At 41.0% G+C, this 25644-nt stretch overlaps 2 protein-coding genes across 3 annotated transcripts; both read right to left on the minus strand.

Annotated features, from left to right (window-relative positions):
* Positions 1–225: 225 nt before the first annotated feature.
* Positions 226–9599, minus strand: golga5 (golgin A5). 2 transcript variants are annotated; one of them, XM_084044067.1, is made up of 13 exons: positions 9427–9599; positions 8500–9173; positions 7889–8095; positions 6929–7142; positions 6443–6566; positions 5973–6176; positions 5301–5471; positions 4928–5056; positions 4236–4334; positions 3491–3713; positions 930–1029; positions 777–840; positions 226–678 (listed from the first exon to the last, which is right to left on the minus strand). In XM_084044067.1, the coding sequence occupies exons 2-13, from the start codon at positions 9164–9166 to the stop codon at positions 598–600; spliced, it is 2283 nt and encodes a 760-aa protein (XP_083900193.1). In that variant the 5' UTR covers positions 9167–9173; positions 9427–9599; the 3' UTR covers positions 226–597. The 2 variants fall into 2 exon arrangements, with proteins under 2 accessions (XP_083900193.1, XP_083900192.1); XM_084044066.1 differs by having other exon boundaries at positions 6923–7142.
* An 828-nt stretch (positions 9600–10427) lies between these two features.
* rtf1 (RTF1 homolog, Paf1/RNA polymerase II complex component) lies at positions 10428–24862 on the minus strand. Its single transcript, XM_084045399.1, has 18 exons — positions 24729–24862; positions 22605–22715; positions 22189–22339; positions 20445–20649; positions 17020–17137; positions 16390–16501; positions 16129–16270; positions 15564–15741; positions 15271–15353; positions 15077–15164; positions 14809–14916; positions 14634–14711; positions 13879–14000; positions 13057–13114; positions 12866–12943; positions 12664–12768; positions 11693–11807; positions 10428–11501 (listed from the first exon to the last, which is right to left on the minus strand). Exons 1-18 carry the CDS (start codon positions 24810–24812, stop codon positions 11395–11397), a joined length of 2043 nt encoding a protein of 680 aa, XP_083901525.1. The 5' UTR covers positions 24813–24862; the 3' UTR covers positions 10428–11394.
* Between the last annotated feature and the right edge of the window lie 782 nt (positions 24863–25644).

The raw sequence follows: 25644 nt of genomic DNA on the forward strand, positions 1-25644 counted from the left end.
AGAGCCAAAACATATTTCAAATAAGATATCAATTGTGTAGATTTTAGCCAATTTCATGGCCATCTGTGCTCAGGCTCCAGAGGTGAGCATCTCGACACATCACTAGAGCGACAAAATGTGGCTTTCATTAAGTCATAGTCAGAATCACAGTGTTCTGTAATAAAGTACCGGTAAAACAATTAGCCTTATTATTACAATAAAATGACAATAATTTGTATGAACACCTACTGTTTCTAATATGTTTATTAAAAGAATCTTTTTTACATAGTGTTAAATACAATCTGTCAGGAAAACAAATAGATGTCTGAAAAAGGGGGATGATGGGGAGGAGAGAGAGAGAGGGGTGAAATCAACTTTTATTTAATACCCCACTATTAATCCCAACCGGTACAGTATATTGCTGCATAACGTATGTCAAATTCCATGCTATAGCCACTGTGGGTATCCTCAGAATGAAGATGGGACACTGGAGGACAGAACCACAAATCAGAAATCCATAGCATGTCTGTGCAAACCAAGTATTAAGTCCTAAGAAGAATATGCTAGCTTGAGCCATGTTCCAGCAGCTTGAACCATCCAGTTCTGTATTCAAGACTTCTATCTTCCATCCGGATGGCCATGGTGCATTTCCGGCGTGTATGTCAGAAGAACCACCATGACCCATAGGTGCAGTAGCCCCTGGGAAAGAAATTTGGTAGAGAAGTTGTCTTTTATTTATGGCATGAATTAACACTGCATATTTTGAATACCGGTACTTATTATATACAAATACTCACTATGTACAGGATAACAAAAACTCTGGCCATGGGGTAGCGTCTCAAGAAGATCCCCAGTCTTATGCTGAAATTATAACATCATCCATGTTTAATGTGAACAAATGTCTCAGAGGAAACACACATGCTATACTGTAGATTAGAACAATGCCACACCTGAACTTGTCAATGGTGCTGGCTGCCTTGCGTACTTGGCCGTACACTCCGGGGCTGTCCTGGTCACTAAAAAGGATTGGTGTGTTCCTCTGCCGTGCCCCTGTAAAGTAAACACACAGAATAGTAAACACCCACATGAAAGAAGTCAATAATGAGGGCCTGGTGAAGTCTAATCGGCCATTTACCTTAACTGTAGATAAAAACATTGACTTACTAATTAAGTGTGGATTGAAAACCAAATACACCATTTAACAAATTTAATGTGTCATAATACTCAATTGTTTAAACAAAAACTGTACATATTAACCAGAATACATTTAATGTGTCATCCTCATATTGATAGTCTTTTGGTTAAAACAAATGTTTTTGTTAAAACTTTAAAGCTCTATATTCTGATAGTAATCACTGCCATAGAGTTTGTTTGTTTGTTCAATAACAGGGGTCTCGCTGTCTCCATGGCTTTTTAATAAACCGAAAATACATTTTCAGATGGGTCTCCAATTTTATCCAATCAAGAGGGAGAACCCCTTTATACTATACTAAGCTTAAGATTTGTTGTGTTCTAGTTCTAATTCTGTCTGCAAATTCTTTGGTTTCATCACTTTATATTTATGTAAAGATTTATACTTTATCCTGTATGAGTTCTCTCTCCTGAATTACTACAATAGACCATACCCGGTGAAGGGCGCAGGCGAAAGTAGTTGCAAACTTGGGGTTATTGCACGTCCTGTCGCGCGGTTTCTCCCCCCCACGGGTCACCCCTCCCCTCGTCCCCTGCGGGTCACCCCTCCCCACGGGCAACTCTATATGGCTGTGTGCAAAATCAGAGCAATTGCTCCAGCCACTGAGGAGAACCGGGCAGCTTCACCATGACATGACTACAGAGTTTTTTATAGGAATTATAGGAGGTTTTTAAATAAAATTAGTATCCCAACCTGAAAATGTATTTTCTGTTATCTAAAAACCTTGAGAGATACGGAGACACCTGAACAAACACTTTATAGCAATGATTACTACAGTAATATTTTTCATAATACAAAAACCCTAAAAAACAGATTTTTTGTACAGTATCGCAAACATGTGATAAATTTGTGATACTGTAATGTTTAAACCTAATTTCAGGAACACTGGCCCTCATTTATCAACGCAGCGTATAAACCGGCGTGTATTTTTCCATATATTCGACCGTACACCAACGTCGAAGTCACATTTATCAACACATCCTACACAGCTGAACCGAGCGTACACTTGGTCCCAGCGTTGATAAATGTCACGGCTGAAACCAAGCGTCATTTAAATAACACGCCCTTAAATATTCTCAAAACGCCCCGATTAAACGACATGAAGATTGAAGAACCAGAATACGACCGAAGACATCATGAAAAGCCAGTAAGAAAGAGTTTCCCTCGCTCGCCACACACGCACACGCCCCTCTCTCTCTCTCTCTCTCTCTCTCTCTCTCACACACACACACACACACGCCCGTAGCGTATTGTCACGTAGGCTTGTAGCCTACATGAATGACATATTATGATACCAATCACATCGGCATGAATGGAATACTTTTGTATATTAATGTATTTAACCCATACCGAGCAGTGCGCATTCGAGTTACACTAAAATAAAGCCGTCAAGTAGGCTATTCCCATTTCCCTGTGAGACTCGGACCGTCGGACGGGCGAGTCCCGTCCCGCTCCACATTAATGAGAGATAGCCTGGAGAGAACATTAATGAATGAAGGCTGGTGTGTGTTGGACCATGGGTTAAATTTCTGATCTCCCGGTGGCCATGAAAATATTACAGCAGTGCCGCCTGTTAGACCGGTGTTCGCGCAGAAGAGTGCTCTCGCAGAAAGCGCCCGTATATTTTGAAAATAGCAGATCTACAAGCTCACAACGCATCGCTGGCTTATGAGCTTGTAGATCTGCTATTTTCAATACAGACAGATCTACAATCTTATCTGAATGACTGTTAAAGCAGTTTGTTTAAATGACTTTATAAAATGTTATATTTTCATTATTTATTAGTGTAGATATACAGATTTATGAGTGGATTATGTGTCCAGATGCCTCTCAGACAGTCAAACAATGCTGCTCCGCAGGTCTAGGAAGGAATAAACGGGTGCAGCCAACGTCAACAACTGGTCCCGACCAGACGTGAGATTTCAGCGTACCGTAGGATGAACCCCACGTCAGGATATATTGATAAATGCCGAAAGGTGCAGTGATCTCGCCGTACGCCCATTATTTGGGCTGCACCGCGTTGATAAATGAGGGCCACTGTATTGTGTCATAACCCCTGTATCATATCGCCGATTCTTACAGCCCTACTGAATGCATACACAATGAGCCTGAAATTTGGATGAGGAAGGCATATGTCTCTTGCATAATAAGACACAGTAACATTTTTCACATTTAGTGTACACATGAGGATGGATGAAAATGCTTCATCAACACCATACAAAATTCTAACCACAAAAACTACCCCTTTTAATTGTATTTCTTTACTACTTGTATCAACTAATACTTGTATCAGTACTTTGTATCAACTTTCTATCCTACCTGGTCCCTCTAAGTGCCCCATGTTGATGGCTGGCCCTCCACTCTGTCCTCCCTGAGCGTTCTTCAACTGCTGTTCAAGGCGCTCCAGCTGGAAGACCAGGGAGCTCTTCTCTGTGCCCAGAGCCTCCAGCATCGTCTGCTTCTGGATCAGCGTCTCCGTCAGTTGATGCAACCGACTCTCCAGTTCTGCCTCGCTGCTGCTGCTGAGTGCCTTGTTGGTCAGCTAGTTGGAACACAGTTCATCAAATAGAGGGAGGCAAGCCCTTAATTAATAAAAAGGGACATTACACTCATAAAACATAAACATAGTAACTGTAGTTTGTCCGGGGCCTTTAAAGTTAACCGAGTAATCAAATAATATTTTAATCACAGAGTCATTGGATATTTTTGGTTAATGCTTTGTTTTTGTTTTTTCTATTCTGCAAAAACCCTGATCACTTTGAATAGTAATAAAAGCTAAATCGTCTTTTGAAAGCTACATTTTCCCAGTAGTGTCCCTTTATGCTTTAGGATGGATTGTTATTTTATTTTTTTCTAATCATTTAATTGAGCTGAATTAAACACTACATGGGATAAGTATGTCCCTCATGATGGCACAAATACAGACCATCAACTCTCAAAACAACTGAGTTTGTGCAAGGCGGTTTATAGTTTCAGGAGTTACATGTGTGAGATTGTGTGCAAGATAAACCAAAACACCACCAAAAAAAGAGGTTACAAATTCACAGGAATAAAAGTAGCTTACCTGGTTCCTGAGTTTTTGGATTTCATCCTCTCTGTCTTTGACTCTGCTCTGAAGGGTGGCTTTGGCGCGGTGTTGCTCGTCCTCAACGTACTGCAACTCCTGTGGCAGACATCAGTACAAATCTCAGTCTCCCTTTGTCACCCAACACAAACCAATGATGTGATGAATTGAATACATAGGACCACAATGGAAACAAGTCCTCAGGACTTTTTTGTGTTTTAGCCCAAATGTTTGACTGTACCTGTGCTGTTTGCATTTCTGTCTAATAAAGTATTCAATCAATCAATGAGAAACACAGAAACAGAAAAGGGCAGAAAAATAATAATCCTCCAAACAAAACAATGGTTACTTGTTAGCTACTAGTAATATACTGTAAATGCCGGCTTGTAAACTGCAAATTGCTGCTGCTGTACATTAACTTTCAGAGTTACATTATTTTAGCCACTTTCTTTTTAGTCTTTATTTGCTGATGCTAACACTGACTGCCAAAGTGTGTGCATATATAATGTATAGATTCTTGTTCTTTATTTCTCTCCTTTTTTCTTCCTATCATTGAAGTTTATCATATTACTATGCTGTTGCTGCTGCAATGTTCAAGGAGCCACATAATTGTCAATTGTACTCTTATGTACCTGTATACAAGATATAAAAATAATGAAGATCCTTGAACCTGAAAAGGGTTCTACTCTCACCTGTTTGTAGCGCTCCACCTCAGCCTCTGCCTCCTGTCGGACTCTATTCTGTAAAGCCTGCTGTTCCTGCTGCTCCATCTGCTGCTCCCGCCACGCCTCTGCCTCCGTCAGGGCCTGGTTCTCGAAATCCTGCCAGAGAAAGACAAGGAATCTCAGCCATACAGGTTTTGAATTTGTCAAATGCACAACAATACAGCCATTAGCAGTTATTGCTGGCAAGGATATGGCTAGACTTCAAGCTTCCACCACTAACTTTCTGTTGCAATTTAATTTGGAAGCGTAATTTTTTATGTCTACTTTCTGTATTTTTATAATTGTATTATTGTGTTGTTGTTTTTTACCACACCATAGTGCATCTCTGGGTTTATCTAACCTGTAATTCTGCGCGGAGCGTGTGCACTTGGCCCTGCAGCTTCTGGATCTCGTCTCTCTGGAGCTCCTTCTCGTGTCGCAGCTCCTCCAGCTCCAGAGCCGTGGCACCGCTCCCATCTAGAGCCTCCAGCCCAGACCCCTCCTTCAGACTACTGATCAACTTCTCTTTGGACTGGACAAACACGTTTACACAGCAGAAAAAAATATTATAGTTTTTTGCATATCCATAAATAGATGTATAGGCACCAAATTAGAAGAACATTGCAGATTATTGCACTCAAGTGGGGCATGAAATGGTAATCATCATCCACCCAAACTAAGAAGCAGTGGTAGTGATATCAATTTTATTGGTATATTCTCCTGAAAATGCACATGTGTGCAGCATAGACTAAAAACAAGGCAATTCTTCTGTGAAAATAATTAAATACTTCTTCCTGAGATTTATTGTATTTTCAGGTGTAAAAGGGCTCCTTTTATATCCCTGTAATAAACTAATAACAATAATAGAAGTAGTAGATGCTTATTATATTAGAATATCAATATCAAAGACACTTAGAATATCACTGTAATAATACATTTCATTGATATAGCACTTTTCTAAGCACTCAAAGACACTGTAAAGTCTTGATTTTTGAAGGAGAACAGCTAAAGCCAGTAGCAGAGGACCTCTGACCTGCAGGATGCGTGAAGCTTTATGTTTGTAGTCCTGTAACTCCTGCTTGGCAGTCTCTGCTGCTGCTTTGGCACTTTTCATCTGCTGCTGGAGGTCATCGGCCCTGTGCTTCTCCTCCATCACCCGTCGTTCTGCTGCAGTCACTGCCTCCGCCAGGGTCTGCCTCTCTGCCTCTACTTTGGATAACCGGGTAGCGTACTCATTCTGTGTTGAAAGCAGGAAGATGACCAAACAATCTTTACCATTTTAATTTTTTTTCTTCAAAAAGTACATAAAGAACACACACACACACACACCTGCATCTGCCTGTAGCTGCACACACACACACACACACACACACACACACACACACACACACACACACACACACACACACACACACACACACACACACACACACACACACACACACACACACACACACACACACACACACACACACACACACACACACACACACACACACACACCTGCATCTGCCTGTAGCTGTCCTGTTCCCTCCTGAGGGACAGTTCAGTTTCTCTCAGCCTCTCCTGTACAGTTTCAAGAGCTTGTACATGCAGGTTGTTCCCTTCTGATTGGTCCAGCATGATTCTGAACAAAGGGAAGGTAAAATATAAATTGATAACCAATGTAATGTTACAATTCCGGTTTGTACAAGTACATTAAGTTTGAGAGTTAAGTGCAAACTGTACAAGTGACAGAAAGTGTGTGATGTGTGATCCTAACTAATGTCTAAAGTACATTAAACGAGAGAGTCCCATCTGGGAGGCAATCAGCACATATGTACACGTCTCTACAAAGTACTCTCACAACAGAGCATCTAATTAGGTTGTGTCGCCACCTCGCACTGTTGGTACACTGCTATATAACTAATGTAGTCCAAATTGACCACGTTCGTTGTCACAACATACTGTAACTGTGTTAGCTGAGATGCAATAACAATGTACCTTGACCTTTCACACTGTGCCTCCTCCAGTGCAATGTTGCGAGACTTTAGCAGCTGGTCAGCTTCATCCAGTCTGATTTTCAGAACAGCAAGCTGACCATCCTTAGCAGAGAGGGCTTCTGTGAGGTCATCAACCTGCGACCGCATGTCCCTAACTGTACGGTCTGTGCGGGACTGGTCCGAGTTCCATTTCTCTGCTCGCATGCGGGTCTGGTTCAGTTCTATATGAAAGAACAGCAGCTATTTAAAACCATTACAGAGGAAAGTTACTGTTGTGCGGTTATTCAAATAGAACTGCATGATTACAATCCCTATTTTTCTCCCTCCTAGATATAGCAATAATAGGCACGATTACTGGTCTAAATTGTGGAAGCAAAAATATTGTCTAGCACTTTTGCAACCCTAAGCCCAATGTTTTACAGTTAACTGGGGACTGGACACTAACATAGTATGATACATTCATGCACAATTAAGTGTGCAACTGCAACCCTAAATTAAATATCTAAGCCTTATCCTTGCTGTTGGGCAGACACCTTGTATCTCCATATTTCAACTTTATACAACAATCAGTGCCACACAAAAGTAACACAAATAGCCGTCACGTAATGTGGTGCGTTGTGAGCTTGAAGATCAGCTATTTTTGCTATTTTTTGCTAAGTGAAAATTAAAGTGCTTAAGTCTGCCTGTAGGTTTTATAAATATTGAACCAATGAAAAGTATTAACAAGAGCCTTTGATGAAATAATAACTACATTGGATCCACTGGAACACAGGTTCTTTTGTCCATTTCCTGAAAAGTAAAGTTTTGGACATAATGAGGTAGCTGTCCTGCTCAACAGTGAATCTATGTAGCCTCATCTTATATCATATACGCGCTAAGGAAGGCTTGACGCCGAAATGCGTGTCGTGCATTCTGTCCGTGCGTCTATGAATTAAAAGTACCAGAAGGTGAATCTTTGTGAACCTACCCTCCTGCATGTCTTTTGCTCTCTGGATGAGGGATGCCATCTCCTGGTTGAGGGAGGAAACCTCGCTGCGCAGCAGCTGGTTCTCCAGGCGCAGACTGGACAGCACCAGGCTCTGGGGCTCCTCTGTGGGGGGAGATGCCTCCTGTCTGGCGGCAGACTCTATGGGAGGGGCCATGCCAGAGTCTGAACCGGAACTCTCAGGTGTTTCTGTGGCGGGGGTATCACAAAAACACAGAGCTCTGAGACAGAAATCAGTGAGACAACTGTACAAAGACCATATAAAACTGTATGACTGTGCACTGTGCTTAGATTGGTTGATGTGTGGTTCTTGATAAACAGAAGTTTGGAGGAGTGAATACATACATACAGTACATACATACATACACATATAGGCAATTTCTTCTTAACATTTTTACACATTGTTGTCCTCATACAAACGACACCTATACAATACTATCCACACGTTTCCTAGGGCATTGTGGTGGGCATCACTTCCTGTCGATTTTATCCCTGATACCTGATCAAATCGACAGGAAGTGATGCCCACAACGCCCTAGGAAACTTGTGGATACAACTTGTCAGTTAAGAGCAACTACTATCTACATTCATACCGTGGCTTTGATCTTTGGCAGACCCATCATCTGAGATCTTCATGCTGTGAGTGGACAAAGAGCTGAGGCTTGATGCCCGTGAGATGCCCCTGGTCGAGGGGGGAGTGGAAGGGGCCGAAGGGAGGCTATACAGAGGTGCAGCGGCGGAGAGGGGAGGGACAGCAGGTATGCTTTGTACCTCAGTGACCTCAGGGACCGCCACTTTCAGAGGCTCCCGTCTCAAATCCTTCCTGTCACCAGAAGGTGGGTCCGAACTGTTCAGAAAGTCAAATAGCATGTCGTCGTCCACATCCTGCTCGCTCTTTTTGCGCCTCACAAAGCCTGAGGAGGCTTTGACAGTGTTGGGGGCGTTGCTGGCTGAAGTGGACACATTAGCTGTGCCAGTCAGCAGCAGCGTTGAGTTGGATCTCTTGATGTTGGAAGCAGCTGAGGAAATAAAGCTTGTTGCATTGTGCGGCGAGGCATAGGTGTGTTGTGTCACAGAGGTGTCGGTCTTGAACCCTGTGCTGCTGTATCCAGAGGTGCTCATGGAATCACCCTCATATGATGTTGAAAAGGAGGAGGTCCCCTGGGTCTCATGGGTTTTACTAAGGGCAGTGGCAGCACCCGCGTCCACCTTAGTTAGGAAATCTTCAGCTTTCCCAGCCAATTCAGTAAACCAAGACATTCTGCACCTATGGGAGAAACAAGCTAGTAGATGAGCTCATATTTACAGCTACAGCTAGCATTCGAAGTCGAACTAACCAAAAAGGTGGTAACGTTACCAACTTATGCGATTTTAAAGTCAGCATAAATAATAGGCTATAAGGGGTCGTTGGCATACAATTCTGCTGCCACTATGACGCTAAACTGGACACAAGAGGTTTAAAGTCATCTCTGTACCCTGAATGCTAACAGGCTAGCTAGTTCTTATGGAAAGCTACATACCGTTATTGAACGACGCCCAAAATGCAAACGATCTCCAGTTGGTTTGCTGTCGGTCAGGTTGGATTGGTGATCATGATAGAGGGGCGATACTGTTTGAACATACACTGTCGAATGTCATCATTATCTGTCAAATAGGATGTTGTTGACCTGCTGGAGACTACAATACGTGGACCAGGAAGTGTTACAAGCAAGGACCTCAAAACAGAGTGCCTCTCACAGAGCCTGATTGAAAATGAGCCAGTGTTTTTTTTTTTTTTACAGGCAGTTCTCAACCTGTGTGTGTGTGTGGGGGGGGGGGGGCGGGGCAGGGGGGTCCCCACATGATTTGGGATGATATGAAATGATGATGACATTATTGGAGTGACAAAAAAAGGACAAACTATACTATAAAAAATTGTCAAACTTTAGCCAAATTGTCAAATATAAGAAAGAGGCAAACATTTTGAAAATACTGTAGCAGATCTACAAACTCACAACGCCTCGAGGCGTTGCGAGCTTTAGTTGTAGATCTGCTATTTTCACAATATTTTTCTGTGAAAGCAAACAACTCCTATATTCCAAGTGTAGTGGGGGGGGGGGGTGCAGTTCAATTATGATTGGGTTGGGGGGTCATGGCCTGAAATTAGATTACACTCGATGCACACTATCCCAAATGGCGCTATGCACATACCTGTATGTTATAAACATAACTAAAGCAAAACAATACCACAGGAACCCCAGGACAACTAACTTGGTTGCTCTAGCACCAGCTAATGGGGATCCTTAATAAATAAATACTGATTCAAGACCAGCACCATTATTTTATGGATCATGTTAGGCATACTTTTATTTCATTTAAAATATTTAACAAGTAATTATAAAGCCATTAGCCATATATTAACCACTCAGTCATCTAATGACCTGGAAAATGTATGCCTATAGTCAATGGTTAGTTTTATGGCATCCACCATTTTTCATTAAATTAGCTTCCGGACATTGATAATTGAAACAGACACAAGACATATGAAACAGTGCCTCTTTATTTTTCCGCACTCACTCCAAAATGCATATTTACATGGCATGCCACATCAATACAAGAACTGACTATGGACACAATTGGTAACACGTAGAATCTGATCTGCAAGTAGGGAGGGGATTTATCCCATGAACAACCAAACTAGAGATAAAATAAACAACGCAATGCTTTTAATCATCCATAAAAAAAGTGTTTTTGTTTTTTGTTTTCATCTTAAATCCGGCTGGTTCAAATACTTAAAAAGTGACATTGTCCAGTTGACATATAATCGGACAAGCTGCGTCCCATTCCTATATTCCTTTGTTTAAACAAAGGGAAAAAGTTGTAGGTTGTAGCTGAGTTATACATGGAAGATCTCCATCAGCTCTATGAAAAACCATGAGCTGCTATGCTTGGGAGGGAAACAAAGGAACAAGTACAAAGTAATTCACTGTTGATGAGGTAAAAGCTGATTCAGCTCCATCGAGTGTTCTGTCCAGTAATATCAGAGTAACCTGAAAATTAAAGTCCCAGAGGATAATTGTCCTTGCCTGTTCAAGGTCAATATCCACAACCTTCCAAAACAATATGTATTAAAAAAAGAAATATGAAAAGAGTGTACTCCCTTACATCCAAATGAGGGGAGAGAAGTTAAATACAAACTCCAAATAACTAACAAAAAAAAAAGAGAAGAAAACATTTTTTTCCCACAATTTAACGTCCGTGTTTCTTCTGGACACGCGTGTTCCTGGAGAGATCCTTGATAAAAACGTCTTTGCTTAATGATTAAGCTTTAGTAATCAATATGTCCTCTGTGGTAGGATGAACAGTCTCTTGTATCAACACTTACACACATCCTGTCCTCACAGTCTCACTCACGCATTCTCTCAGCTTTCTCTCACCAACTCACTCACGCACACACATTCAAATCAGTTGGACATGCAATGTGGTTTTGAACAAGTGGCTCATAGCAATCAGATTAATCCCCTCCTTTTCTTGTAGTCCTCCAGATTGAGAGACCTTCGGGGGGCACCATCCTTCACAGGAAGAGCGTTTGAGCTCACTGAGAGAGACTTTGCCTCTGCAATAAAGCATAAGAATATAATATTAATAATCCTTTATATAACGCAAATTTAAAAAAAGGGTTTACCAATAGCTGGCTGTGTCTCTCTTCAAAGCAGAGACCGTTTCACTCATCATTACATCAATTAAATTTCACATAATCATGACCTACATGGCACGATGAACATACTGTACATGAGTTCATCTCACCTGCATTAGGAACCTGTAGGTCAATCTTGACATCAAAATCATGAACTTTGAATAGGTCTTCTGAAAGATCGCTGGTTGCTTTGGGGGCATCTTTGTCTTTCTGGTTAGCTTGTCCCTAGAACACAGAGAATAGGAATATCTAGATTATCTTTGGGTAAAGAACTCAGATTAAAATTCCATTAAAGGCAGTAATAATAATGTATTCTCAGTTTGTCACCCCACAGAATGTTATTTACCATAACATTGGGCTAAAACGAAGCTTCAGTGAAAGCCACTGCAATACAATGATTGTTTCCTCAGCCATCGTTGTGTCAATGTGTGTGTGTGTGTGTGTGTGTGAACATTGTAAAGTGCTTTCGATAAATGTGCTATGTAAATGCACCATTTACTTACTATTTTACAAGATGTGTACTATCTCGCTGTAATTAATTAATTGCCATGTGTTGTGTTTGTAGTCCCCCAGACTACTATATTCTGGCAACAAAAAAAAAGTAAACCGTGTATGGTACCGTTGGCGACAGATTGTGGAAATTAAACAGTAACACTATAAATCACAAGCACCTTGTTTCTGACCAATCACACACAATGTTTTACATTGATGTCTCTGCTGTAATGTTTGGCTAGTAAAAAATCTTGGGATGAATGCTGAATTGGAACGTGGTTGCACTCTATTTTAATGACGTGACGTGCACGTCACTTAACACCTACACTACAGGTCACACAATGGACAATTGATTCCGCAGGGAAGTCATTAATGACGGCTGTGGGCTTATGTACGCTGACTACTGCGTTCCACGCCCACCGTCATTATGTCACAGCTGTGACTTTGTTGATATTAATTACTCGACTGCACGTGCGTGAGACGGATATCATCCAGTGTTAAGCACTGCCTCTGGCAGTCATCCAGGATTCATAGAACCATAGTTACATATGTAACTTACGTTTCAAGTTGTCATGTGCCCCTGTGTTACCTGGTAGTTCCTGTCCCCGGCGTTGGGATCTTGCATTTCTGACCCTGAGCCATATTTCTGGTTTAGGTGTTCAAGGATAGCTGCATGTACAGATGGGTCTCTGGCCTAAAAACACAAAGGTCAATGATATTAAATTACCCAGATAAACTCAACAGAATTTGATTAAATTAAATCTACTATGAAGGAAATAAAGAACGCTTACATTAGACACCATAGTCGGTTTGCACTGTCTTCGGGTGAAAGGGTCCATTTGTTGGTTCTTGGTACTTTGTCCTTCAGCCTGTGAGAGGAAGAAGTGAAGTAGAATATAACCAGTAAGAGATGTTGTAAAACATAATTTACTGTACAAGCAAATCATCATCATATGAATATGAAGTGAATGTTGGAACTTACAACTAAAGCCTTTTCAGATTCCACGATGTTCCAACTTCTGTTCCTCTGATTTATATAACTGGATTGTAAAAAAGTATGTGTAAGATGAGTGTGAGGTAAAGCTAAACATCATTTATTTATTTATTTGATATTTTTGGGCTTTTCCATCTTTAATGATGCCCACTGCCAGCAAATTCTTTTTTTTTTTTACTTTCACAAAAAAAAAATCATTATGATCGCATGTCCAATCGTTTGTAAACACACAGAGTATGTGTCTGAGTCGCCCAGACAACTAACATTTCAACCGGGTCAGCTCCATGTAAACACGCCATTTCTTGTCAAAGATACACGCTACAGAAAATGTACATCCCTTATGATCGAGTGTCCGACTGTTGGTAAACACACAGCGTACGTGTGTGTGGCCCAGAGAAAGAATATTCCATCAGCGTCATTTCCTTCTCCCCTCGCAGCTGTTTCAAAACAGAGCGTCTGGCGCAACACAGCGAAAAAAAAAGGCAAGTCGAGAAAGAGCCGTTTCAGTGAAAGAGTTAAACTGGAAGAAAATTTTGGATTTACGTTATTTCCGTATCCGGGTGAGTTACAGTGAAAGTAGTCACTGCGAGTGATAAAGAACGTGGGATCTTTTATAAAATAAAATAAATACATTTTTTACGTCCATGGCAGAATTGGTAATTGGAAAAAAATATGTTTATTACGTCCTTGGCAGTGAAGTTAAGAACAACAAATTCTCTCCTAAAAACAAAGTCCTTTTTATTAGCTAATAATAGTCCAATGTTGTTCCTTGTTACAAACTATTTACAACTCAAAGATTCTGAAACAAACCTGATTGCAGAGATGCTTTTGGTCCTCTGCCTGTCAAGCATTTCAGCTCTTTCCTCTAGTTCATTCAGTTCGTCCTGGATAGTTTTAGCTTTATCACCGTCTCCTCTGTCTTCTGCCATGGCCTTTAGTCCAACACAAACAAAGAGAGGGATCAGCACAGTCAGAAGGTTCAAGGTTAAGTTTATTATATCCCAAACTGGTCAATTTGTGCTGCAGCAAAGCAGATTAAGAACTCTAAAATACACAATAAACATGCATAGAACAAAGACATCCAGATCATAATCATGTCATCAATAATCATCATAATCATGTGTCCACGCAGCAAGACAACTAACCAATCAACCAACCACCCAGCCAATTGTAGACAGCAGAGCACAACCATATTGCACCATAGAAACAAAAGAAGAAGAAAAAAACATCAGCTCATCATTACCATCCTCCCAAGATGGTGATGAGCCTGTAAACTGTCCCCACAACTGAACAGCAGCTACCTCCTCCTGCTTCCATTATTGATGGCACGAATGGAAGTAGGTATAAATGAGAATTTGTACCTGTTGTTTCTAGTTGCAGGGGCCTTTAACCATTGGTCGGAAGGCAAGAGCCTGTATTCAGGATTCAGGGGATGAGAGCTGTCTGCTGCTCTAATAGATGCCGCTTTCTTAAGCACCTGCTTGTCATATATATGACTCAGACAGAACACTGATAGAGGCAGCAAATACGAAGAGAGCACTTAATGTTTCTGTATTTCCCAGTACCTTATCTTTGAGGAGAGAAGTTTTCTTCATGGCATAATTTGATGGACACTTTCGAAATCTGTCCTTCTCTTTCACAATCTGTGAAGAAAAGCAGATGCAAAAAATATTACTATTTTTTCTGCTCTGCATAATGTTTCAGACCAGAACATAGACAAACCAAAGAGGACTGACATACATCTTCTATGTCTTTGTCATTGAACTTATAGTTCATGGCCTCTTTGATGGACTGCTCCTTTTTGGTGATTTCATCAAGAGTTGGGACTTGCATCGAAGCAACCATCATCTGCAAAGAACAAAGAAACGTAACTCTTATTTCAGGGTTGACAGATCTTGCAATGTCTCTCATACCCTAACCTTTTCTGCACCAAAACCATCATTTAAAAGCTTTGAAGTTTCATGTATCAAGTATATTTATTATTTCCAAACTACCTCCCATTACTTACCGCCTCTTTCCACTTCATAAACTCATTGTCTGTGAACTCCTGATTTGACACAAACTCAAGTCTGAAGACACGCGTGTCGCCTCCATGCCTGTCATGTATGAATAAGATTGAAAGTCACACATTCAGGGAGTAAAGGTTAATAGTAGAACTTGTTTTTGCCTTGTAGATTGTTAGTTGGAATCTAAGATTCCTACCTTAATTGTAAGCCTTTGTTTGTTCTCGTTGTTCCAAGCTGGTAAACTTTGGCCGTCTCTACCACATCCACTATTTCAGCAACCTTTCAATGAAAAGAGAGAGGAATATAACTGGACAGAACAACACAATTAAATGTAATCTAAGCTGGGAATCTTATTGATTGCATGGTTAAATAAAGGTTAAATCAATTAAAATAAAATATTTCAATGGACCTACACATACAATTGGATAGCAATAGCACATGGATATGATAATCACATGACATTAAGCACAATGTTAGAGGTCAACCTACCCTGTAAACTGGTTTACTACTGCTGTTCCCAATACCTATCCTAACGAAGCACCCAGTCACAGTCTTGGCAAAGAAGGGCATGTGGCACCAGCGTTCCAACTTGTGTCTGGACAGGCGGACTCTGTTGAGCTCATCTGGGAGTGATACTGGTTGGGACTTTGGTGGAGTCTCCTCTTTTCTAAGATGGTGAGAGAGATATGGAGGCAGAGATTGAGAGATGGAGAACAGAGAGATGTGCAAAACTTTTGATTAGCTAGAAAGACACGACATCCAGAGATACACTTTTCGAATTCCAGAGGAGAATAACAGGGTTTAGGAACAATCAACATAAATGTTCACTTTAGTATTAACATTTGTAAATTTGACTGTAGATGGTCATGTTATAAAAGTAGAAGTTATATACATTTCAAAAGTAGGTCAAAAAGGAGATCATCAAAATAGAGATGCATGAGTGGTGGTGTGTCTAACGTCTATCAGGTGCTTAGGAGAGGTCATGCAGTCATCAAAATGCAAGATGAAGATTGACACATACTGGCTCTTTGTTAGTGTTGTTACTCATACTCACTCGTCGTCATCATCGTAAGATGAAGAGTGTGAACTCCGGTCACTTTTTATAGATGATTTGTCATCATCTTCCTCTTCCTCTTCCTCATCATCAGAATACACTTCGCTTGTCTTTAGGGGCTGACGCTTAGCCAGCAGTTCAGCTGTTCGCCAGAGAAGTCAAAGATCAGCTTAAGAATGTCCCAACCTCTTTATTGCCAGAACAATACCACTTAAGGGCTATAACACAAGAATAGAAATAGGACTATGACCGTGTGCCAACCTGTTCTGTTTTTCTTCTTCTCACGCTCAGCTTTCAGTTCTTCCATGGCCTGTGACTTCTTGTCAAGCTTTTCGTCACGTTTGGATCGTCTCTCCTTGTTGTGTGACATGACCTAGAGAGGGGTGGAAGTTGAAAAGACAATGTGAAAATTCTGTTGACTTTTAATATGGCATTGGGACAACCCGATAGCCGTGTGGTTAGGTAGGCGTACCACATATGCTGACATGCCTGACGGCAAGTCCCCCGGTTCGATTCCCGGGTTGGCTCAACCATTTGCTGCATCTCACTCCCCTACTCTCTCCCCCACCTTTCCCATCCCTCTACTAGACAAGTTTGCCGCTACCAAAAGAACAATACTTAATATACCTGGGTTTGGGGAAAGAAACAAAAAACTGCCAAAAATCTGTAGAAAAAAAAGAAGAAAAAAAACAGTGTGCTCTCTCTCACACAAACCACAGCTCCAACTAATTTTGTCAATATTACATCCTTTCAAGTTTTGAAAACACTGAACCATAATATGGTGCTGTGGTGATTTTATCCATGAGACTTTCTGCACACTTAAGAACAAATCAAACAGATGACCATGCCACCCATAAGCAATGTGTGATATGCCAACAGGACTGTACCCACCACTTGAGTGTCTTGGACCTGAGATAGCTTCCTTTTTTCTTGCTCTTCCTCCTGCTTCTTTTTCTTCTCCTCCTTATCCTTCTTCTTTGCGGTCTTCAGTTTCTTTTTAATTTCAAACCTGTTGAGGAGAAAAACAACATTAAAAACAGCACACAGCAACTGTTAACAGTACAACTACCACAAAATTAGATACGGTCAACATAAATTGATATTAAAAAGATCATACCTTATTGAATGTTTAGCCCATTGACTTTAAGTCATGAATACTTTACATTTTTAAGTCATGAAAACTTTACATTTTTAATGAGTTTTTAGTTTTTTATAATGATTATTTTCATCATCCAGGTGATAAGACAACCTTAGAATTATCAAATTCTACAGCTATCATTCACCTCGCCAGAACTAATTTGAAGAAATACTTTTCAAATCAATCCACACCTTCAACTGCAAAGACAAAAACCAAGGCAACGCAAAGTTCACTCGTGTTGAATTACCTATCTGAAGCCAGTTTCAAGCAGTTGATACAGAACACTGCTGCTCCAGTCCTTACTAATACCAAGAAAGTGGAACATATCACACAGTTCTCAGATCTTTACATTGGCTCCCTGTCTGCCCTGTCTTTAAAAAGCTTTCAAGCTTGCAGAGAGGCTTTGCATTCTATATAGAAAGTAAACCAGCTACTGCAGATAGTAAGGATGTTAACGACTCAGTATTTAGCGTGTTGGGGGCATTTATCAATGTGTCGATCAATTTTCCTTAATTATATATTTTTTGCTTCGCAGTTGAGAGGAGAGCGCAAACTGCGCTTTCCTTTAAGCACCACAACTGCAGCCTTCATGTTTTGAATTTGTATCAAAGCCCTAATGATAATAAAAATTAGACTTTATTTTATAAACATGTTTATTAACGCAGAACATTTGTTTAATCCGTATGCTACAACAGCCTATATCTAACGAGGCCTACATTTGACAAATTAGTAAGAATGATGTCAGACTCAGCTCTCCTTCCCGATGCCAAATTATAATAGTAACAACACAACACGTATATGATACCTATAAACTTTTATAACATCTTACTGAGCGTTCCGGTTACCTCAGCGAATACAAGAGCGCTCGTCCCCAAAAAACGCCCCAGGTCAAATCCGGCGACCTGGAAACGGTCGGCACCAGGTACTCCTAAACGTAACCTCAGTATAAAAATGGGGGCGAGTATGTTATAGAGCAATTGTTCCGGTTACCTCAGCGAACGTTCACTCTCTTGTCGCGCTGTCATAGCTTGGCGACAGGGCACGGTGTATTCTAGAAATGTCATCAGGTCACCGGAAGCCTTTCCCTTTCCCCTCGACAACGCTAATAGTAGGCATAATATCTTAGGCTATCACACACAGACCTAACTGTTCCTCTCCCATTTGGAAAACATTTTATACTTTTTTACATTTTTGAACAAGCCATTAAAACATTTTTGGTAAAAAATTAAATGACAAAAAAAAAATGTAAAAAAATATTTTTCCATTTCTTTTTTTTTTTCATAAAGTTTTTATCCCACGATTTTGTCGCCTATTTTTCAACCAGTGCCAATTGTCTAAGCTTGTAATCCTAGGCGCTACTCTCCCTCTGCCAGCCTTGGGAGAGCCCCGAACTGAGCTCATGCTTCCTTCAACGCATGAGGATTGAGCAGGCCGCTTCTTATCACCTGACAGGGGGGAGTTTCCCCGGTAGGACGTAGCGCGTGGAAGGAACACGTTATTCCAACCAGTTCCTTTTCCCTCCATCAGGCGCCCCGGCTGACCAGGGGGGAGGCAGTATAGAGACCAAGATTACTGCATGTTTTTTGTGAGGGCACCTACCCTAGGGGACACGGGGAGAACATGCAAACTCCACACTTAAAGGCCCTTTCACCAACCCCACCTAGGGTATGGGCACTGATGACGTGGAGGTCGGAGGAGAGAAAACGACCCCAGTGCCCACAGCGTCCCCGGCGGGAATCAAACCCAGGACTTTCTAGCTGTGAGGCGACAGCGCTGTATTTTTTTTTTCTATTTTTAGAATCGACATGAGCAACAAGTCGAAAATCGAGTCGACTTTCGACTCATCTTAATATCAGAGGTGCTGCGATCAAGGTTTTTGCGATCCGATCCGGCAGCATCAAAACAGATCCGATATGTCACATAATAGTCTCTATACAGTACTGTCTATCTAAAAGGTTGTATATTTTTTTTGTTGCTCTGTAAAGGACTTCTAGCTGCATTTATGTTATGAAAGGTGCTATATAAATAAAGTTAATTATTATTATTAATATCTAATATATTATTATTATTATCCACTCCGATCCCCCCGTGCACCTCTCGGTCCGCACACCGCTCAGAAAAAAGAAAAGAAAAGTATTTCGCTGCATGTCTGAATCACCTTCTCTTTTATCCCAAATGCGTCCCTATCAGTGTAAAGAGCCTCGATGGACAGCTATGCCATGTTGTAAAAGTTTCCCTTTTATGTAGGCATTGTCTTTTTTAATAAGACGGACAATAATAAATCCTGTGGGTTAATGATTAATCACCAGGTTCGAGAGAGCAGTGGTGGAAAAAGTAGTCACATTGTTTAGTCTTATCCAACGGTAACAAAATCTTCTAGTTTTAAACTTTTGGGTCTGAGATTCTAAATCTCATCAAATGGTGGGATCCGTGGCTTAAATGTGGAATAAATAATGGACCTTGATATGAAAAGGGTTGAAAACCACTGGCCCAGAGGAGAGGGGAGGAGAGGGGAGAATGAGTGAGGAAGAGACGGACAAAAACAGAGTCGGCAGAAGAAAGTGGTTGTCTCTAGTCTACACCCTCCCCAATATCGGTTAGGGTTGGCATGACAGGGACTATATAGTACATAATATTGTCTCTGTCGGGTGGAAACCTCATAGAGCTTGTAGATCTACTTTGATGCTTTGTGTGACGCTGTAGGATGATGAAGATAAGAAGGGCAACTCACTTCTGTGTTGCTTGCACGGAGAATGTGTCAGCCCGTACAACATGTGGCGCGCGGCCACGACCACTGTCCACGCTTTTTATTATCTTTACTTTTTATTACTGATGTTATGTTAAAACTAAATGTTAAAAGGATTGATCAAACCTCTCCAGAATCATAGTCAACAAAGTTTCACAGCGTGCTGGTTAGAAGTGCTGCATAGAACTGCTGGAGTGGCGTACTGGAATGGAGTGTTTTGATCGGAGCGTTTGATCGGCATTTTCGCTGCGATCCGATTTCCATTTTTTAGCTGTTATCGGGCCGATATCCGATCTGTTAATCGGATCGCGGCATCTCTAGTTAATATCTCTAGTAGATGGGTTTCATTTCGTTAATCGTCTTTTACAAAATAAACAACTTTTCTTTCAACCCGTACAGTAGCTGAGAAACTTGGAAAGCAAACGCACTTACCGTCTTTTATCCACCTCTCTCTTCTCAATTCGGTTGAACAGCTCCTGTTCCCTTTCCTTCTCTGTCATCTGCTCCAGCCGAGCTCGGTCCTCCTCATCTCCCATCAGGTCGTCACCGTAACCGTCCTGGAAAACATCGTCCTCAGAGGAGGAATCTGAGTCCGAACTGGAGGAGGAACTGTTGCTCTCTGAGTCTGAGACCTCGCCTGATGGGGAGAAAATAAGACTATGATAAGTTCCCCTTCTTCAAATGGTCACCAGTACACTGTAAAGTTATGGGAATACATGGGGATCATTTACACATTTAAGCTGACACTCTTATTCGGAGTGACCTACAAAAAATATAAACACAAAATAATTAGAACAAATGGAATTCCAATGCTGTGCCGTGTCCATGTTTTTTTTGCTTAGTTATGTGATGCTTTCTTTTTTATAGCCAATTTTAATCTCTGGGTCTTGTTTTCAGGTCTTAGGGCAATCATTATTGTACCTGATACTAGTGGTCATGCTCAACTTATAACACCACAACACATTTGTATGGCAATTCTAAATCTTTTGATCCAGTACTATTTCAGAGCAATTTTATTAACTTTTCCTGAGCTCAGCTGGAAAACAGCTATGTATCTCCAACTATAAGCCAAGTCAATTTTATTTGTATAGAACATTTCATGTAGCTGCAAACTAAATGCCCTTAACATTAAAATACAATGGTAGAGTAACAGTATTAATGACCCCTCTTCCCCACAGACACACACACACACACACACAAATAACACATATGCCCACATAGTGTCTGTCAACGCCACACACAGGTAACACGCATACATAAGTGCGCTCGCACGTGTGCGCGCACACACACACACAAAACATCAAAGGAACCTACAGTGTAGAGGGGGGGGGGGGGTAATGTAAATAGCCCACATCTCCCAAACACAGATTAGTTGCTGCCCTACATGCCAGCTAGGATAAGTAGGATAAGGAGATGAGTCACCTAATGACAGCCACGAGAAATTATTCTACAAATGAACAAGGTACATTGGACCAATGCAATCCTTGTCTATAGCTGCAGGTTCAGTGCATAGCACACAGCTTATACACACATCATGGCAGAATACCAACTGTTCAATTCAAAAAGAGGGGGCATATATAATGTCCACACCATCAGACTGCTGTTGGTATGCCTTGCAATGTCCCTCTTCACTCTATGAGGTATCTCATCCTACTCTATGTCAAAAATGTCTCTGTACCTCCAAATTCTATACGTTTTATTTATTGGCCGGATTTCAGTGATTCTGGTTATATTTTTGCACATCAGGCATTTAACTGACAGCCTTATTCAGAGCGACTTACACATTCTGAAGAAGTTATATGTTATACTTATATTCTGACTGTGGAGAAGGCTACAAGGAATATTCTTTGGTCAAGAACAAAGGGGTTCGACTGCCCCTCAAGCCAAATTCAGGCTGATCCAGTGCATCCGGTGCGACTGGTATGTGTAGTAGGCGGCAGGCACTGGAGCAAACTCGGACAATTAAAGCCTTTTTTATTTACAAGGTGCAGGCAGGTCATGATCTGATGAAGATATATTGACATTGAAACGTGGTCACGTTTCACGATATTTGCCTGCACCCTGTAAATAGAAAAGGCTTAAATTGTCAGAGTTTGCTCCAGTGCCTTCCTTCTTCTGCATATTCATTAGTACTTTGTTCTCGTTCTCCCCACATTTCACCACAGATGCAACTTACCCTCCTCTGGAGCAGAGCTCTCAGCTGAACTGTCTCCATCAGAACTACCAGACGCAGCAGCTTTATTTACTTTCTTCTTTGTAGTGTTCTTCTTATCCGACCCTTTCCCTTGCTTAACCTTCTTCTTGCCTTTGGTGCCACCGACGGTCCACTGTACAAAGCATTGAAACATTGTGTATATCATCAAATAATGATTGTTGCTTACATTTATACATATAAACTAAAATAATAAAGACAAGAGGTTGATACTGTGAGGAAAGTTGAGGTTAATGTGACAGAATGCCAACTAAGCTTTTATGTCTGAAAAGAGATGGCGCTAGGAGACTGATTGATTTGCTTGTATGGGCTCAATTTTCAACTTTAGGCCATAGTTGGGAGAAGACCATTTAAATATGGTGGAGCCATTGTTGTCATACCTCATCATCACTATCTGATGTCTCTGAGTCTGTAGAAGCAGCAGGCTTACTGACTGGCTCTTCCTGTTCACCTGAGTCAACTCTCTTCCTCTTTGCCAATGACAAAAGCTCCTGTAATTAAAAAGGAATATGGTTTAGTGACAAAAATCCAGGAATTGTATTTCAATGTATAGAAAAGAATATGCAACACTGCAGAAACACAGGGTGGTTGAAGTTCATACTGGAGACATGGCTATGCAAATGTGAATGTAAGATGTTGCAAAAACATCTGACCAAGTGACCATCATAGCAGTCTTCATCAAAAAGTCTGAAAAAGCACGACCACATACTGACAATAAAACCCTCATTAACGAATAGTCACTTGATACTGTTACATAGTACAAATCAAGAGCAAAAAAATGCAGTTTGCTTGATGAAATCAGAAAAGCACAGTTAACTTCCCGTAGCTCATTAAGGCCACAATGCTGGTTTAAGTGACTGCATGCGTTTTGTTTACACATGACATGAGGGCTACATGGCTACTTGTGCCTGGGCAGTGTGCACGTACAAATATTCTAAGGAAAGGAAAAACACTAAACCAGGTGCAACCCTGTGAGGTTCAGTTTTCAGTCTTTTCAACTCAAAGATTATAGAGAACACTTGGTCAGACAGATATAGCTGGCTGATGTTTGTCAACAACACCGAAATAGAATTCTGGCTCTGCGCCCATGACGTCATTCGAGAGATAAGGTATATAGTAAATCGACTGCGAATGCCATGCAGACTTTCTAACCCCCCCCCCCCCCCACAAACCAGAAAGCTAAACATCCGTCATATACAGCAGTGATTCTACAAGTGTGACTCTCTGGGTTCCTTGGGGGGGTTCTAAATTGACCCTAACGTGTCTGTAACTCTGACGGTATACAAATGGAACCATTTGGTTCCATTTGTATACCGTCAGAGTTAATGGGAGACCCTGAAATGTAAAAGTTTGAGAACCATCGATACACAGTGTGAAACAGTCAAGTACACAAAACCAGTCCGTGCCAAGCCTTTGGCGGTGTTTTTCTGCTTTGATATGAATACTTTTTTTTTTTGCATCACAAAAAGTACGGTTCTATACAAAGGGATGCTAAAACATGATTTAAAAACCCAAGAAAGCAATATGGCTCATTTCCATTGGGGTCCATGTGCATTCAATACATCAACACATCTACTGACAGACAAATATACAATACTATGCAAAAAAACATCACATGCACGATAGTAATACAAAATAAACAAGTAGTAACAAATGTTGAAATAGGCTTCATAAATGTTGTGTTCTTGAAATGCAACACTGGCGTAGCTAGTTAGCTGCAGCAGCCTAAAGCTTGTCTAAATAATAGCATTCTGTTGAAGAGATGGTCTGTTCATTAATTTAAGCAAAAGACCAATGCTAAAAAGACAACTGCTGCAGTTCAGGGGATGACATAGTCATTCCAGAAGGGGTAATAACACCACTGTTTAAGTGTCGTGTTCCAGTCAATAGACTGAGCCCACTTTCACCAAGGCAAGGCCAGGCAACAGTGTTGCCAGATTTTGTGAAAGAAATAAGCAACCACCAGGTAGCAACCAAGAATACAAGCCTAAAAGAAGCAACTAGGCTACGGTTATTTATCAGAAAATAGGGGATCAAACAAGCTGACGACGTGTCGCATATGCTATTTTCAAAAAAATCATGAGGAAAAGCAGTGTAAAATATGAAAAAAAAAAAAAAATGTTTTAACACAAATCTTGTATGGGGGTCCCTGACTCCCTGGCATAACATATTTTCAAATGGGGGTCCGCCAACATTAATTTTTGGCATATTCATTTGGGGGCCCTAGGCATGAAAATGTTTAAGAAACACTAGTTTAAACAACAATAGCAAACAAGCCCAAATAAGCAACTACACTTTAACAAGCCCGAAAAAAACTCAACCACCATTACGATCAACTTTATAGAAAAAGAAGCCCATAGTCGCTTATAATAAGCGGACATGGCAACACTGCCAGGCAAAGCACAATCAGAGGCTATAGCTATCATCCGTTAGCTTCACCTCAAAGCGTTGACAACGTAAACAATGAACATTACGACAAAATAAGGCAGATCGTGTTTCGTTACCTGATCTAAGTTATCGTCGCTCGCACTGTCTTCGGAATCAGAGTCAATCACGACGCGACCTTTCCGTTTCTTTACATTAACCATGATTAGCGCGGAGAGGCTAACGTGCTACCTCTGTGTCGTCTGAATGTTTGATGGTAAACCAGTGGACTGGACGCGCCGACGCCAGTGTTGCCATATTTTTACAAGAAAAATAAGTAACCAACAAAATATTTTCATATGGGAGGGTGGTCTGTGCATTTACATACATATTCATTTGGGGGTCCTTGACATGAAAATGTTTAAGAACCACTGGTTGAAACAACATTAGGAAACAAGCCCAAATAAGCAACTACACTTTAGAATCAAGCCCAAAAAAACGCAACCCACAACTACCAATATTTACAAGCAACTTATAATAAGAGGACATGGCAACTCTGACGCACGCAAGGAACGGCGCAACGCACAGACATTACAGAGCATGCGCACTCAAAATAAATAAATACACACACGGGCGCGCGTTCGGCATATCATCTTTATCAAACAAACGAAAATAAACAAAATACAGCCAGAGGATATTCAAAATCAAATACAAATATGAATCTTGATGCGCGCGCGCATGCATGTCTGAGTGTTTTCTGATAAAAAACAAACAAAAACAATGACAAATCGGGAACGATCGTTACGGAGTGTGTCACTCAGGAGTCAGGACGGTGAACATTGTTGCACCAGGGGTGCGTTCAGGACACTGATAATGGATAACGTTCAGAAATTGTTGAGGAAGATGTAAGAAAAATATGTGCCATCTGTGCTTCCGTTAGAGTTGCTGCTGAACGCAGCCCATTTCCGCTGCTAGGACTGGTGTCCTTGATTAAGTTCGTGAAAAAAAAATGTTCAAATGAAAAAATCTGAAATGAGTAATCATCTGGTCATAGGT

Source organism: Gymnoscopelus microlampas, assembly GCF_963454915.1.
Source record: "Gymnoscopelus microlampas genome assembly, chromosome: 20".
Taxonomy (NCBI): Eukaryota; Metazoa; Chordata; class Actinopteri; order Myctophiformes; family Myctophidae; genus Gymnoscopelus; species Gymnoscopelus microlampas.